We start from the raw sequence: 17,179 nt of genomic DNA, 5'->3' as shown, positions 1-17,179 counted from the left end.
ACACTTGCTAGTCCACTAATATATAAGTTTGTAATTAATTAAAAATGTGAAAATTAAATAAACCCCATGTAATTGTGATTTATATTTGGCATCAGTAGTATTCATTACTTTTTATAGGTAGTATTTTATAATTAGTTAGCAATATTTTTTAAAAGTTATTTTCTTAAGTTATATATATGAGACATGATACTTAATCATACTAATAACAGTATAATATCAAAAAAAAAATGTTAAACATCAATATTATTTTTTAGCAATTCTCTTTAATTATTTGCAACATTAAAAACATGAGAGAGAGAGAAACGTGTGGGGCCCACCATTAAAGAAAGAGGGAAATGAGTAGGAAAATGACCAAGTATATATGTATACCACTATTTAAGTAATGAGAGAAAAAGAATTTGGGATATTGAGATATATGATATTAGTATGGACTTAATTAGGGAATTTGGATTGAAATTTAAGGCTCTCCAAAAGATGTTATTACCTTAATATTTCATTTTTTTTCTTTCTTCTAAGGTCCTTCCAAACTATTTGACTTTACTACACACTATAAAAAATAAATATAATAAATATAAAATTGAGAGAATATGAAGCTGCAAAGCAAAGAACCCTCCACCACCCACCACCCAATTATTCTCCCTCATTTCCTCCTTGCCTTACATTTTCATGACGATCCTCACTACCTCATTCATACAAATATATTATATATATATATTATATAGGACCGGCACTAGGTATAATTAGATTAGGCCCGTGTTTAGAGACCATACTTTTCAGGGACTCAAAATAAAAAATAAAATATTTTATTAGACTTTCATTTAGTAAAATTAAATGTATTGTAAACAACAAAATTTAAAATTTAAGTAGTTGTGGTGCATGACACATTATACAATAGTTATCACTCTTTTTTAATACTTTTGAAAGTTAAAACTTTAAAATTTAAATAGTCTTAGACGTTATATACATCGTAGTTATAGAAGACATTAATTTTATATGTTTTCAAAAATTTGAATAATATACACTACCTAAAATATGGTTCAAATACTTAGTTGCATAAATATAATTAGTTATTTTGAATTTTATTTTAGTATTATTATAAATTATATAAAACAATTAAAAATTAAATATAATTTTTTCAAATACCAAAATATAAATACTCTTACCCAACAAAAGTGACACTCCTCCTATCAAAATAGTTCGGTCTTCTCTAAGTGTATAATTTATTAATATGTTACATATTACACTATTGTTGAATAGAGTAGTACAAGTTGAGAATATATTATCCACTAAACCATTATGATCATGATTAAAGAAAAAGAACCAATAAAATATAGGGACACTTTTAATAGAGGTGTCCTTGATCCTTTTACTTCAAACAAATTCTATCTTATAATATACATATTAATTAGTCTACAATTTCATCACTATATGATCACTACCTTTTAAATGACAGAGTAATCTTAGGTTTTGGATTTAGAAGACAATACCCATAATTTTTATATCTATTTATACTAGTTTAATAATTAATCATCGAAAAATACTTATGTTTGTTCCAACTAAATTGATCATCTTAGAAATTTTAAGTGTTTTTAATTATATTAGAGGAGCAAGGGTGTTCATAGCAATAACAGACCCGGAATTTTATATTAATAACTTAAGGTAAAAATTATAAAAAATCTTAATAAAAAATTAGTCAAGAACTATTTTGTAGATTGAATTGAATATATATGACGTGAAATCATACTATATCGTACCTTAATATGTAATGTAGTGTAATTTATGCGATTTAAAATTTTGCAATACAATGTGAGTAATTTTTTGGAATATTTCTACTTGATCTTTTATTATCCTTTATGAACTCAAATCACTTTGTCATTCTTTGATGTAGTTTGAGAAATGGGTTGGCATATTTTTGACCAACTACTTGCCTTTTTTATATTTGAATTATAATGATTTAAAATTGTTAAGAATTTAAAACCTAAACTATATAATTAAGATTATTTCAATCATTGATTATTATTATTAAGTATCAATAGTGTCCAATACCACTATAATATGATGTCTTATAAATAATTAATAATATTTTACATTAATTATTAAATTAAAATATATATAAATAAGCGGATCATAATAATAATTTTGTAATAACATCAAATAAATATCACTGATATTTTTTAACATTTCTCTACGCGTTTAAATACTATTTTGGACCCTCTGTTTTACAAAAGTTACCAATTGAACCCTGTGTTTTGTTAAATGATAAAATAGACCCTGTATTTTCTAAAATAGTACAAATAGGACCCTGAATTAATTTTTTGTCAAAATAAAGTTTAATTATAATCCGATCTAAAAGTGCTATGACAAAACTGTTTACATTTTTTGTATCTGTTCGTATTAAGCATTGTCTTCAAGTTGGTTGTATTAAAAAAAAAAGTTGTCAAAAATTAAGCTCAGGGTCCTATTTTTACTATTTTAAAAAAATAGAGTCCAATCTGTAACTTTTACAAAATATAAGGTCCAAAATAGTATTTACCCCGTTATATTTATTTTGTTGCATAATCCCAAAAGGCATAATAACCTCTACGGTTGTCTACGTGGCCATAATTGACGTTCAAGGATGAATCTCAACCATAGGATTAGATGACCATGATGTCACTAAGTTTTTCCTTTTTGGTTCAAAAAGTCATCAACTTTTATTAATATATTCACACACTAATAATTAATCCATTCATTGTTTAATAATTTAAGAATAATAATAATAATAGGCAGCCGATTTTGTGCCCATATATGCAAAACACGGATTGGAATCCGTTGTACGGCAGGGGGGCCCCACCGTACTTTTAAATGTTTTTTAATTTTTAAAATGTAAGTGGTAACCGGTTGTTGTAGGTGTGGTTACCGGTTGGGATTTTATTTTTTTAATTATAAAATAATTAGGTACGGAAAAAGTACAAAATGGTACTGTTTGTGTTAGTTAGAGTACAAAAAGGTACATCACTCTTCACTGTTCCTGGCAGTTGATGGTACGAAAACACTGTAGGCAGTGGGTCCATGTTGTCGGATTAAGGCTATTTTGGTATTTTCCTTCATTCATAAGATCATATGTATTTGTGGGATGGTAATTAAGTACATTATATAGAGTACCGTGTACATTACTTATTTCTGCGTGATGTTTAGTAAAATTAGTGTACATAATATCACGTACCGAGTACAAAATTTCACGTACCGAGTACGTTCATTTACGTTTCGTAGTATATTGTTTAGAATTTTTTTTTTTTAGTGATGAAATTATTTGTTGTTATACATTGAGTTTTTAGTTGGTGTAATTTTGTAATTGTAAATATTTCGTATATTAAAAATTACCAGAAAAATATATTTTTTCACCTTATAAGATTCAGTTTTTTTTCCTAGGCATAATTTAGTTGTTCGTCAATAATAATTTTGAGGTTTGGTGAAGATGAGAGAATTACCTTAAACACAGCAAACATAACAAGAAGTATATAAATGTAGATCTTGGGTTGCAATAAGTAGAGTCATAAACGTTAAAACAACAATGGCTAAAAGTAGCTAGTTATAAGAATGACTATAGTAAGACTCTTGTGTGGAGGAAGGCGGTTCCGGGAAATACGCGTTGGAGTGGTCATTGAATGAGTCAGATGGTGGTTGATTGTTTGGAGGTTGTTGCCCCTGAGATCCAGTGTTATGTTGACGATTTGGGCACCGTCGATAATCATGGTCTGATGAGCGACAAATGCGACAATGTCTTGAGTTTCTTGGGATCGCTCCCGTTTGGTCCTTCCCTTGTATTTCCCGTACCCTTTGTTCTCACAACTTCGGGGTCTTTAATAATGTTGGGGTTGCTACGATATCTTCCAGTTGTGGCGTCTCTCCTTCCGATTGGAATTCAAGTCAAATTCTTCCTTGAACATTAGAGTTAGCCGTTCAAGCTCTTCCTTTGCACGGTTGTACGAGTCCTCCGATTTCGCCGCATAGAAAGTGAAGTTATAAGTCGTTGAACCGAGAGATCCAAACCTAGCCATCTCGTAAATGTGTCATTGTGGTTGTCTTTGGCGGGTTAAAATGTAGGTGGAGATTTATCTTTGCGGATTTGCTCCATCGCTTCATGAGAAGAGAATTAGGTATTCTTCTCATGTTTAATCTTTTCATTGTAGCCCATAAATGTCTACAAGGGTACCCTTGACTTTCATAGAGCAAGCAACTACAGTGTAGTGCTCGTCGGCCTTCACAAGAATGAACCTCGGTATTGGACGTCCGGATGCCGGAACTTTCCAATGGTGAATATCTCGCCACTCTCCTTCTTGCTCTCGAGTTAGGACAAAATAGTTATTCTCTAAATCAAGCCGCTCAAAGCAACCTTGTGGTACATAGTTCTTGTGTAGAATTCAGCACATTGGTTGTAGTAAGTGGTCAAGCATGTAGGATTAGGTGGGTGAGGTCGAGTGCATCTACTTTTGAAGTCATTTGCAGTCTCGTTGTGTCTGAGCTTTGAGACTGTCATATCTATGGTTGTTACAAATTCACGCAAGCAATAATTCTTCTCTAAAAATTTTTTAGAGCGGAGTTGATGGATTCGCAACGGTGTGTGGTTCTCATTCCTGCAACGAATGACCCCCTTAAATACGTTTCTCGCCCATTGTTGTCTTGACTCGAATGTTGTTTGACACCATTCATTATCTCGTTAGTTGTTGGGTTTGGATGACGTCTAACCATCTTGCTTCAAATTCTTCCTCCTCGTAGTAGTTGTACATGAGATCCTTAAATGTTTTTAAGAAGATCGGATCTTTAACCTTTTTCGAAGCATTTGTATTGAGATGCCAAGCGCAGAGACGGTGCGTAACATCATGCATGTGTTCAACGATAGCCTGTTTCATGGCCGCATCTTGGTCGCAACTACAACACTTGGCTTCTTATCTCCATGGCATTCTAGAAATTTTTGAAGTAGCCAAGAATATGATGGAAGCTTCTCGTGGAGGAGGAGAGCAAATCCGAAGATGCATGTGTTGAAATGGTGGTTGACGCCAATGAGAACAGTGAGGGGCTTATTGTACTCATTCGTCATGTAGGTTGTGTCAAATCCTAGTACATCCCCAAAAGCTACATAGTCCACGCGTGAGTTTCCATCTCGCCTGCATAAGTTAGCCAAGCGATTCTCGTCGTCAACCCGATAGACAACGAAGAAATTAGGATCCTTCTCTCGCGAGACAATCAAGAAATCCCGCAGCCCCTTCGAGTCCGTCTCTATCTTCTCTTCTCGCTTCGCACCAAAGAACCCCGTTGTACACATCTCGAAGTTGACATGGCATTTTCTCGTAACCTCCACTTTGCAAAGCAACATGAGACATTATGTTGGCAGCTTTAATTCCTACGGAGTTCATCGACCTGACTTGGGCAAGCAACCCATTGGAGACAACTCTATATGATCTCAAAAATTGTACCTCACTTGATGAAGCCAACTCGTGATTGTGCATTGTGCTGAACTCTTTGCATTTCCAAGTGTTAGACGGTTGTGTGAGTAAAATACGCAATGCTGCCTGACATCCGGTTCTAGTGACATCATGAGGTCTTTTTTTTCTTGGTGTGTCCGGTGATGCGATTTTTTTCGAACCCTCTGAACAACAAACCCACCTCCGCATTACAATGACCCCATGAGAACGTCGTACATCGTCTTTCCTTGTGCCGAAACCCATCCGTTTCGCATACATTTCGTAGAATGCTTCCCATTTTTCCGGTTTGTCGAGACTCTTGCCTAGCACGTCCCGTATCTCAATCTCATTCACCGGTTTTATGATGTTTAGCTCTGCCGTGATGGTTTCCCATTCATAAGTGTGTTCGTCATTCATGTTGGCTTGTTATTGATTTGTAAGAATTGTAGATGAGGAGTAAGGTGTAGACGGTGGTGAGGGGATTGAAATTAGATTTTGTGAGTATAGAAGGCCGAGATAATAGGGTTGTGTGGAGTTGGTGATCACATTTAAAGTCATTGGCCGATATTAATGGGCCTCTTCAATATTACAATCCGAACTCAACTCCTCTCGTACGTCATAACAAGATAATAGTACAAATTGTTTTAATTTCATTCCACATGTAATTGTGAAATAAGGTTATTTGACGAAAAATTTGAAGTGGTTGATGTTATTGAGTTGAAAGGTTTGGTGGTGGGATTTAAATAGATTGGGGTTATGTTAATGGGCCTTCACCTAAGTTTTTCAATGAGTTGAACCATATTCGTACGTCCGAAATAAAACATTGTACTTTTATTGTTTTTGGAAAAAAATATGTTAAGAAAAGAAGAAAATTTTAATAAATGGTTAGTTGTTCACATTTAAATCCATTGGGCTTATATTAATGGGCCTATACCAACATCTTTTAATGAATTCAACCATTCCCGTACTTTACAAAGATAACGCAAGACTATTATGAAAACCCCATGCGTGTACACGTGTATTAAAGTGATGTCTTATTTTAGTAGAATGGGTAGTTTTACCGATTTATATATGTTGGGGATTTATTTATGTTGGCCGATATTAATGGGCCCTTCACCTACATCTTCTTATAAGTTAAACCATCGTCGTACGTTAGAACAAGCACCGTAGGACATTAGGTTTTTTGGAAAAACGGCATTGATGAATAATGTTGACATTTGACCATACTACGTACGCCTACACGTGTATTTAATTGTGTAATTCGTAGATTTAAGCACCCCTCTTTTGACACATCACATTTGCCCAATGGAGTACATCCCAATGGAGTACAACTAACTAAAAAACGTACTATAGGGTTATTCTCCACGACTTATATAAGACACTTGAGACGTTTTCCAATCCAAACATCAAGTTTATAGAGAAATTAATTTGTAACTTAGTTATTAGCATTACAATATATCAAGTATGAGTTCAGGTCCACACTGGGTTATTTTCAATGGACCAAATGAAGGTATCTATAGTACGTACGAAGATGCTGTAAGCAAAAACACTACTTCGATGCGTCCATAAAAATAATTCGTTATGAATCTTTCATAGAAGCTTTTTCTCGCTTTATGTCTACATGGAGAGACGGGAGAATGCTTCACCGGCGTAAAGTTAGAGAACTTTGCCGTGTTAATGAGTTTCCCCGCATGTGGGATTCCGATGATGATAATGATGAAGAGGCTATCCTTAATTCCGTTTGCTCACTCGTTTGATGAGGGTGAATGTTCGGTGCAATTAAATCACCCGAACAGACAATGTGAAAGATTCGACCGAGAAAGGTGAGGACCGAAATGGAGATGATATAGAAGTTGGAGACAAAGGAGGAGTGGATACTTCTCCCGTAAACAGTAAATGATGCATCGTGTTAGTGTCCAAGTTATGTTATTTTATATTTTAAGCTATAATGTTGTACGATCGCATTTGTTATGAAATATGTACTTTGGTTTATTTTGGAGTATTAATGTCACTTTCCTCATTAATTAATTGTGGAAGTAAAAGTGAAGTTGAATCATTGTGAAATCACAACCGCAAACAAAGCAAAAAAACTTAAAATAATATAGTAAAGTTACAAACAAGTAGATATATAATAGAAGTGCTTCAATCTCATTAAATGGCCTAACAAAAAGTTGATTCAATGTACCATATGAGATGAGTTGTAACAAAAGTACAAGATATATATATGAAAAATACCACGATCGAAACCGAATCGGATGTTCAATCAAGTTCTATAACTTGAGGGAACTTCCTTTGAGACGGAGGGCTATTGTCTCTGAACGGGGACTTTGGTCGTGAAGGGCTTTCTCTTGGAGTAGTGCTTGGTGATTCTTGTTTCACATGAAGTAGGTAGTGGGGAATGGACACCTCGGTGTAGTCGAGAATGTCATCCATGATACCCTCTAATTTTTCTCTTGAACTCGTTGGCTTCTTGCATGGCGTGGGCCGAATGGTACGTATGTTCCGCGAGTTTGTATGACTCTTGCTTGGCCTCCGTGGCTCGTAAATGAGCCTTCTTTATAATTTTTTCGTGTTCGTGGAGAACGTACTCGAGCCTTGCACGCTTAGGACATCCCGAGATGGACGCCGAACGAGTCTTGGACTCCGTGACGCGTGTACCTACGTGTCTTGTGGAAGAAAAAGGATGCGGTGGGGATTTTTGAGGACTTGTTTCAAAAGGGTTGAAGTTTTGGTAAGGGTCCATTTGATGTAGGTAACAAAGAAACGGGGTTTGATAAAAATGCTTAGTGAATAGACATAACCTTTACTTATATAGTGGGTTGGTGGGTTGATGTACACGTGATTGGGTTGATGTAATAATATTGGTTTTCTTTTTCCGAATTTAACCATTTCATAGTTAATAAATTTTGACAATGGTAATATTTACCCATTTATTAGTTAACCAATTTTAATAGAAGGAGAAGGTGAATCAAATCCCACAAACAAAATCTAAGCAATATCGGGAAAGTACTAAGTGATGTGACATGTTTATATTAAAAACAAAATTACGTACGGTTTGAGAGATTTAAATAATAATTTGCAGAATTAAAGTAAAAATAAAATGCTTTTAAGTATTAGTACGTATGGAAGACATAATGAATGATGTGAATTGATTTATTACAAAGTATAAAAATGTCACATCACCATCTTTAAGTAATAAGTACACGGTTTGAAACATGAAAAATAGTGTTTTTATTTTTCAATCTAAAATTCAAAATAATACCCAGATTTTGTTTTTGAAAATATTTGACTAAATCAAGAATTTGTATGTAGACCCACCTTTTGAGTTTATAAAAACATAAAATTGTTTTCAAATCTTAAATAATAAGAGGAGTCACTCTGAATTTTTCTGGTTTTGTTTTTATTTTTTTTAAAATTGTTTAAAATAATGATAATATAAAACATACTTTGAAGTTTTCAAAAATTAAAAAATATTTGTTTGATGTAATTTTGTAAAAACAGAAATTATTTATTTATTCTTTCTTTTTTTCTTAGAAAATAAACTTCAATAAAAAAATTAATAAATATATTCATAAAAAAGAAATGCATTTTAAAGTAATTTGGAAAAAAAAATTGATGAAATTAAACTCCGACAAATAACTTTTTGGTGTTCTCAAAATTTTATATTTTATTTATTTTTTTTTTAAAAAAAAAATCTTCTGAAAATATTGTCAAACACTTATAATTGTAGGCATTATTAAAAAAAATTTCATTGTTAAGAATAAAATTTATTTTTTAATTATAGTGCCAAAACACCATCTAAATAATTTGTCAAAATGAGTATTTGCCTTCTTTTTGTTAAATGTTGTATTAATTTAAATTTACTAGCCTAAATTTAAATAAGAACACAAAATGTTTCTAAATAAAATATTATATATAAAAAAAATCAATATTAATTGAACATAAAGATCAAATGTGAGGTCCCATGCACCATATGCATTAAAATTTAGAATTATAAAATTAATTTTCAGAAAAAGAAAAAAAAAATGAAACTCTATTAAATGTATCAACAATAAATGTTATAATATATTGATATCAAATCATGGTGCTCTTAATTGTATTAATCCTAATTATTTTATTACAAATAAAGTAACTATATGTAGGATGTTTGTCTATTTATAGAGATCAAAATATAAGGTACATAGAATAGAACATTCCCTACAATTATAATAAATAATAAAAACAAGTTTTTTTTTATAATATTTGGCACAATACTCGAAGAATTCACGTGACATGTATGACTTTTTTAATATTTTGGTCGGATCCTACGTAAGGAGTAATTATTTAATGAATACTTTGTCACCTAAATATTTAAATGTTATGGTAATAATAAGTACATGGTTTAAATGGTGAAATTTAAAAAGGTGATGTGACATCTACTCATTTCAGTCGTAAATAATTTATTAAAATTTGACATCATAATCGTTGTTGGTACTACTATCATAATTTATTAAATCTGACCTAATTGATTTGTCCAAATTTTAATAAGAAAAATGTCATATTAGTATATTAGAGCCCAACAAATATTAAATCTCCTTAAGTAATTACTGGTAGGTTTCGTGTTTTGAAATAGTATATTAATTAACTCAAATCAGGGAATCCCATGAGATCTGCATGTCAGAATGTAGTCAGTTTGATTTGATGTTACACTGTGAAATCGCTGACGTACGTTATTTAAAGTGTAGGAAATACTCCATTTAACGTCGGTTGAGTACAGCGTGGGACGTACACGTAAAATTAAATATTGATAAGACAACTATTGATTTTTTTAGTTAGTATCTACAAATTAAAGAGGAAATAGTCCATACTTGGTTAAGAAGATTACAATATTTGGACAATTTTTAAATAATTCCCAACAACTTTAAAACGTGGTTCTAAATAGGAAATGGTTCAAAATGTATTAAAATAAGTAATGTACGAATAAATATGTTCGAAATTATAGTTTACATTTGAAAAAAAATCTTATTATCTCATTAAATTCAAATATTGAGTAAACATAATTGCACATCGTATTTCCGATTTAAGGTACTCTGCACGTATATTAATGTACGTTATTTTCAAACTTGAACTTATTGAGATATGGGAGATCCAAATTTCTTCGACGTACATTGAAATACGTTCCAAACATATTTTCATATAATTTATTTCTGTGACTGTTGAAAATTGATTTTAGGGTTGGAAAGACATACGTAGAAATACGTTATTAGAATAAAGAAATCTTTTATATATGCTAATTAATTTGTAGTAACCACATTACAATTTCTCACTTCTTGATTACAATAAAGTATTTTTTTTTTTGATCAAGAAGGAAGAACTTCATTAATCAACTGAACAGATACAGCCACCAATAAAGTATTAAACATTACAATTTTCAAATAATAAAAGTGAACAACCAACTAATGGATTAACATTTGGATTAACCCAACAAAATGGATTAATTTTTGTCTTTTGTTAATAAAAACTCCTACAGTACATATGATGTGACATATATATTTAAAACTCACCCAAGTACGGTTTTATAATAAAATAATAATTTTACCAAAAAATGTAAAAACGCTGACATTTGCCTCCCGCGTATCATTTTGTTCCAGAGTATGGCGCACCGTAGTGTCAAATATGATAGATAACACTCATCCCTCGGTGGCCTTATTGGAGGTTTAGGTTCGGTTGGATGGCATATTTGGGTGCCATGATTGGAAGTTGTTCGTGCCACCCTACTCCACCCATCCGAAACCTTCGTCAACGTTTCCTGAATATACATATACCACATACATAAAATTTTTAAGAAACAATTCGTAATAATATAATTTTTAAAAAAATAGACGTAAATAGTGGAGTTATTACCGAAATTTCTAATGAGATGATTGATTGAATTGCTGAAATTCCCTTGATGCACCTACAACAAACGGTTGTAGTGCATACCAATCCTTTTGTTTACACATCTTCACTTCGGTGCAACAACAATACATAATTTACTATTTTTTTTTATATATATTATCCCTATACATACGTCTACAGATAGGGAGTGAGTTTTCTAGGAAAGAAAACAATACTAAATTGAGAGGTGAAGGAGTAAGGAGAGGTAGAGGGGTATATATAGTACTTGTGGATGTGATTGTTGAGTGTAGTCTTGTCAAATATTACAAAATAATAATTAATATAACCCTAGGTACGGCTAAAGGTGGTATAACCCCAAGACAAATTTGATTTTGTCAATCCCTTGAAAAACGTAATTTGAACAAACCCAACCCCCTATTAACTTTTCCTTGGAAGACGTAATTCCAACCAACGAAATTATCGATTTTGTTGTGGTTTGGTTGATTGTGGTTAGAAAAAATTTCTCCTTTATTAATATTATTATTAAAAAAAATGAAATAATGAGCTACCCACATATTCTCACTTTAATAATTTTAAAATATATTAATTCAGCGGTTGTACGTTTTCTTTTTTTTTTGCCAATTACTTTTTTAGGCATCCCTACTTTTTTATTTATTATTTGTATATGACTCATGACACATATAGTAAAAATATATTTTTTGTAATAATAATAATAAACTTGTCAAACATTCTCTTTTTTTAAATTTTTTTAAAAATATTTTAGTCTTTTTCTTTTTTTATTTTATATAAGAATATTTAAATTTAAATAAAATTTAATGTATGAAAACAAGTTACTACTTTTAAATTTTTTATATTTGAAATTAGAAAATTAAATTAAAAATAAACTTATTTTTATAAAACTATTTTATCAGACACATTTAAAACATTATAAGAGTTACATTTAAAAAAAAAAAGTTACTTCAGGGTATCTTAAATAATATAATAACATAATATAGCTTAAAAATATAAAAAACTAACAAAAAAATACTTTTAATATTATTCTTCATTTTATGTTTCTCACATATTAAAATGAGTACATACTGTTACGAATACAATAGTAGTTTGAGAGAACAAGTGAGTGTAGTAATAAAGTCTGGAGAATAATGACTCTGGTACGCTTCATGATTAAATGAGTACATACTGTGCCACACCGGGCCCGTAAACACCGCAAGTCACATTGTGGGTCGTACGAATGGTTGAGTGTCACTCAGTACAACCCGAGGTCGAACTGGATTCGGTTAGTTCGTTGGGAGAGTAGTGATTCCGTACCCCAAAGCGAACTTGAGTACATATTGTGTGTCACCGGCCCGTAAACACCGCAAGTCACAATGTCGTAGTAGGAATGGTTGAGTGTCACTCAAGATAACCCGAGGTCGAACTGGATTCGGTGAGTTCGTTGGGAGAGTAGTGATTCCGGTACCCCAAAGCGAACTTGAGTACATATTGTGTGTCACCGGGCCCGTAAACACCGCAAGTCACAATGTCAGTAGTAGGAATGGTTGAGTGTCACTCAAGCATAACCCGAGGTCGAACTGGATTCGGTTAGTTCGTTGGGAGAGTAGTGATTCCGGTACCCCAGGTCGAACTGGAGTACATATTGTGTGTCACCGGGCCCGTAAACACCGCAAGTGACAATGTCAGTAGTAGGAATGGTTGAGTGTCACTCAGTACAACCCGAGGTCGAACTGGATTCGGTGAGTTCGTTGGGAGAGTAGTGATTCCGGTACCCCAAAGCGAACTTGAGTACATATTGTGTGTCACCGGGCCCGTAAACACCGCAAGTCACAATGTCGTAGTAGGAATGGTTGAGTGTCACTCAAGACAACCCGAGGTCGAACCGGGATTCTTGCTAGTTCGTTGGGAGAGTAGTGATTCCGTGCACCCTGTGTCGAATCGGAGTACATATTGTGTGTCACCGGCCCGTAAACACCGCAAGTCACAATGTCGTAGTAGGAATGGTTGAGTGTCACTCAAACAACCCGAGGTCGAATCGGATTCGGTGAGTTCGTTGGGAGAGTAGTGATTCCTGTACCCCAAAGCGAACTTGAGTACATATTGTGTGTCACCGGCCCGTAAACACCGCAAGTCACAATGTCGCAGTAGTAGGAATGGTTGAGTGTCACTCAAGACAACCCGAGGTCGAACTCGGATTCGGTTAGTTCGTTGGGAGAGTAGTGATTCCGGTACCCTGTGTCGAACTCGGAGTACATATTGTGTGTCACCGGCCCGTAAACACCGCAAGTGACAATGTCGTAGTAGGAATGGTTGAGTGTCACTCAAGATAACCCGAGGTCGAACCGGATCTCGGTTAGTTCGTTGGGAGAGTAGTGATTCCGGTACCCTGTGTCGAATCGGAGTACATATTGTGTGTCACCGGCCCGTAAACACCGCAAGTCACAATGTCGTAGTAGGAATGGTTGAGTGTCACTCAAGATAACCCGAGGACGAATCGGATTCGGTTAGTTCGTTGGGAGAGTAGTGATTCCGTACCCCAAAGCGAACTTGAGTACATATTGTGTGTCACCGGCCCGTAAACACCGCAAGTCACAATGTCGCAGTAGGAATGGTTGAGTGTCACCCGGCACAACCCGAGGTCGAACCGGATTCGGTTAGTTCGTTGGGAGAGTAGTGATTCCGTACCCCAAAGCGAACTTGAGTACATATTGTGTGTCACCGGCCCGTAAACACCGCAAGTCACAATGTCGTAGTAGGAATGGCCGAGTGTCACTCGCATAACCCGAGGTCGAACCGGATTCGGCCGCCCGTTGGGAGAGTAGTGATTCCGTACCCCAAAGCGAACTTGAGTACATATTGTGTGTCACCGGCCCGTAAACACCGCAAGTCACAATGTCGTAGTAGGAATGGTTGAGTGTCACTCGGCACAACCCGAGGTCGAACCGGATTCGGTTAGTTCGTTGGGAGAGTAGTGATTCCGTACCCCAAAGCGAACTTGAGTACATATTGTGTGTCACCGGCCCGTAAACACCGCAAGTCACAATGTCGCAGTAGTAGGAATGGTTTAGTGTCACCAAGACAACCCGAGGTCGAACCGGATTCGGTTAGTTCGTTGGGAGAGTAGTGATTCCGTACCCTGTGTCGAACCGGAGTACATATTGTGTGTCACCGGCCCGTAAACACCGCAAGTCACAATGTCGTAGTAGGAATGGTTGAGTGTCACTCAAGATAACCCGAGGTCGAACTCGGATTCGGTGAGTTCGTTGGGAGAGTAGTGATTCCGTACCCCAAAGCGAACTTGAGTACATATTGTGTGTCACCGGCCCGTAAACACCGCAAGTCACAATGTCGGTAGTAGGAATGGTTGAGTGTCACCAAGATAACCCGAGGTCGAACCGGATTCGGTTAGTTCGTTGGGAGAGTAGTGATTCCGTACCCTGTGTCGAACCGGAGTACATATTGTGTGTCACCGGCCCGTAAACACCGCAAGTGACAATGTCGTAGTAGGAATGGTCGAGTGTCACTCAAGCACAACCCGAGGTCGAACTCGGATTCGGTTAGTTCGTTGGGAGAGTAGTGATTCCGTACCCTGTGTCGAATCGGAGTACATATTGTGTGTCACCGGCCCGTAAACACCGCAAGTCACAATGTCGCAGTAGGAATGGTTGAGTGTCACTCAAGACAACCCGAGGACGAATCGGATTCGGTTAGTTCGTTGGGAGAGTAGTGATTCCGTACCCCAAAGCGAACTTGAGTACATATTGTGTGTCACCGGCCCGTAAACACCGCAAGTCACAATGTCGTAGTAGGAATGGTTGAGTGTCACCAAGACAACCCGAGGTCGAACTCGGATTCGGTTAGTTCGTTGGGAGAGTAGTGATTCCGCACCCCAAAGCGAACTTGAGTACATATTGTGTGTCACCGGCCCGTAAACACCGCAAGTCACAATGTCGTAGTAGGAATGGTTGAGTGTCACTCAAGACAACCCGAGGTCGAACCGGATTCGGCCGCCCGTTGGGAGAGTAGTGATTCCGTACCCCAAAGCGAACTTGAGTACATATTGTGTGTCACCGGCCCGTAAACACCGCAAGTCACAATGTCGCAGTAGGAATGGTTGAGTGTCACTCAAGACAACCCGAGGTCGAACTCGGATCTCGGTTAGTTCGTTGGGAGAGTAGTGATTCCGTACCCCAAAGCGAACTTGAGTACATATTGTGTGTCACCGGCCCGTAAACACCGCAAGTCACAATGTCGCAGTAGGAATGGTTTAGTGTCACTCAAGATAACCCGAGGTCGAACGGATTCGGTTAGTTCGTTGGGAGAGTAGTGATTCCGGCATTCTGTGTCGAATCGGAGTACATATTGTGTGTCACCGGCCCGTAAACACCGCAAGTCACAATGTCGTAGTAGGAATGGTTGAGTGTCACTCAAGATAACCCGAGGACGAACTCGGATTCGGTTAGTTCGTTGGGAGAGTAGTGATTCCGTACCCTGTGTCGAATCGGAGTACATATTGTGTGTCACCGGCCCGTAAACACCGCAAGTCACAATGTCGCAGTAGGAATGGTTGAGTGTCACTCAAGACAACCCGAGGTCGAACTCGGATTCGGTTAGTTCGTTGGGAGAGTAGTGATTCCGTACCCTGTGTCGAATCGGATTCGTGTTTTTTGGTTAAGGTGACACACAAGATGTAGTCAAGTTAGCTTTGGTGTACCGAGTCACTATCCTCCTAAAAAACTCAATGAATCTAGTTCGAGCTAGGGTTGTACGACGCGACAAATAACCATTCGTAGTATCGACGTTGTCACTCGCGTGTTTACATGCGCGTGACACAAGCATGTAGTGAAGTTTGTCGTTGGGTACCGGAGTCACTCCTCTTCTAACGAACTCACCGAATGAAGTTTGACCTAGGGTTGTACAGAGTGACACCGATGCAGTATGGGAGAAGTCGCACTATGAATTTAGGTTGTTTGGCCGAGTGTGTACTCAGCCCATCATGACGCGTACTGCATTCACTATTCTCTTGATTTTATTACTAGAGTCACTTCTTGTCTTAAACTACTATTGTATTCATAACATTAAACAATTTTGTTATTAAATATCTATATTTATATAGTATTCAAAAAATTATTGTAATCTTGATTCCAACGAGTGATACGTTAATGTAATCTTACAAAAATTATTGCAATATTTACTCCAACGAATAATATTTTAATGAAATATTAAAATCGTATTTAAATAAATATTGAGTTTTCATTATTAGTAAACATCCTAATTTAATTTCTTATTCATTTGGCCACACATGTTTATTTGGACATAATATTAGGATATTTGTTGCTACATGTGATAACAATGGGAGCAACATTTACCTTATTTAAATACATAATTTTTGTTTAGCACAAGAACCAATTCAATGTTGTGACCGAGCATGCATATTGGTTCCAATTACGTCTTCCAAGGAAAAGTTAGTAGGGGGTTGGGTTTGTTGATACTACGTTTTTCAAGGGATTGAAAAAGTCAAATAAATAGCTTTAGGTTATTTGTAGCCGTACCTAGGGTTATATTATTAATTATTATTTTTAAATTTTTGTGAAGACTACACTCAACAATCACATCCACAAGTACTATATATACCCCTCTACCTCTCCTTACTCCTTCACAATTTCGTATTAAACCCTATCCTAGAGAACTCACTCCCTATATGTAGACGTGTGTATAATATATTAAAAAAATAAATTATGTATTGTTGTTGCACCAAAGTGAAGATGTGTAAAATGTATGATTGGTATGCACTGCAACCGTGTGTTGTAGGTGCATCAAGGGAATTTCAGCAATTCAATAAATCATCTCATAACAAATTTTGG

The 17,179-nt window shown here is 35.5% G+C and overlaps 1 protein-coding gene across 1 annotated transcript; it reads right to left on the bottom strand.

Moving 5' to 3' along the window:
* Window positions 1-4,888: 4,888 nt before the first annotated feature.
* LOC133031544 (protein FAR1-RELATED SEQUENCE 5-like) lies at window positions 4,889-5,861 on the bottom strand. Its single transcript, XM_061105070.1, has 2 exons — window positions 5,462-5,861; window positions 4,889-5,340 (listed from the first exon to the last, which is right to left on the bottom strand). The coding sequence occupies exons 1-2, from the start codon at window positions 5,859-5,861 to the stop codon at window positions 4,889-4,891; spliced, it is 852 nt and encodes a 283-aa protein (XP_060961053.1).
* Window positions 5,862-17,179: the final 11,318 nt, after the last annotated feature.

Source organism: Cannabis sativa, chromosome 9 (genome assembly GCF_029168945.1).
Source record: "Cannabis sativa cultivar Pink pepper isolate KNU-18-1 chromosome 9, ASM2916894v1, whole genome shotgun sequence".
NCBI lineage: Eukaryota > Viridiplantae > Streptophyta > Magnoliopsida > Rosales > Cannabaceae > Cannabis > Cannabis sativa.
This window is presented reverse-complemented; position numbering and strand designations above follow the sequence as displayed.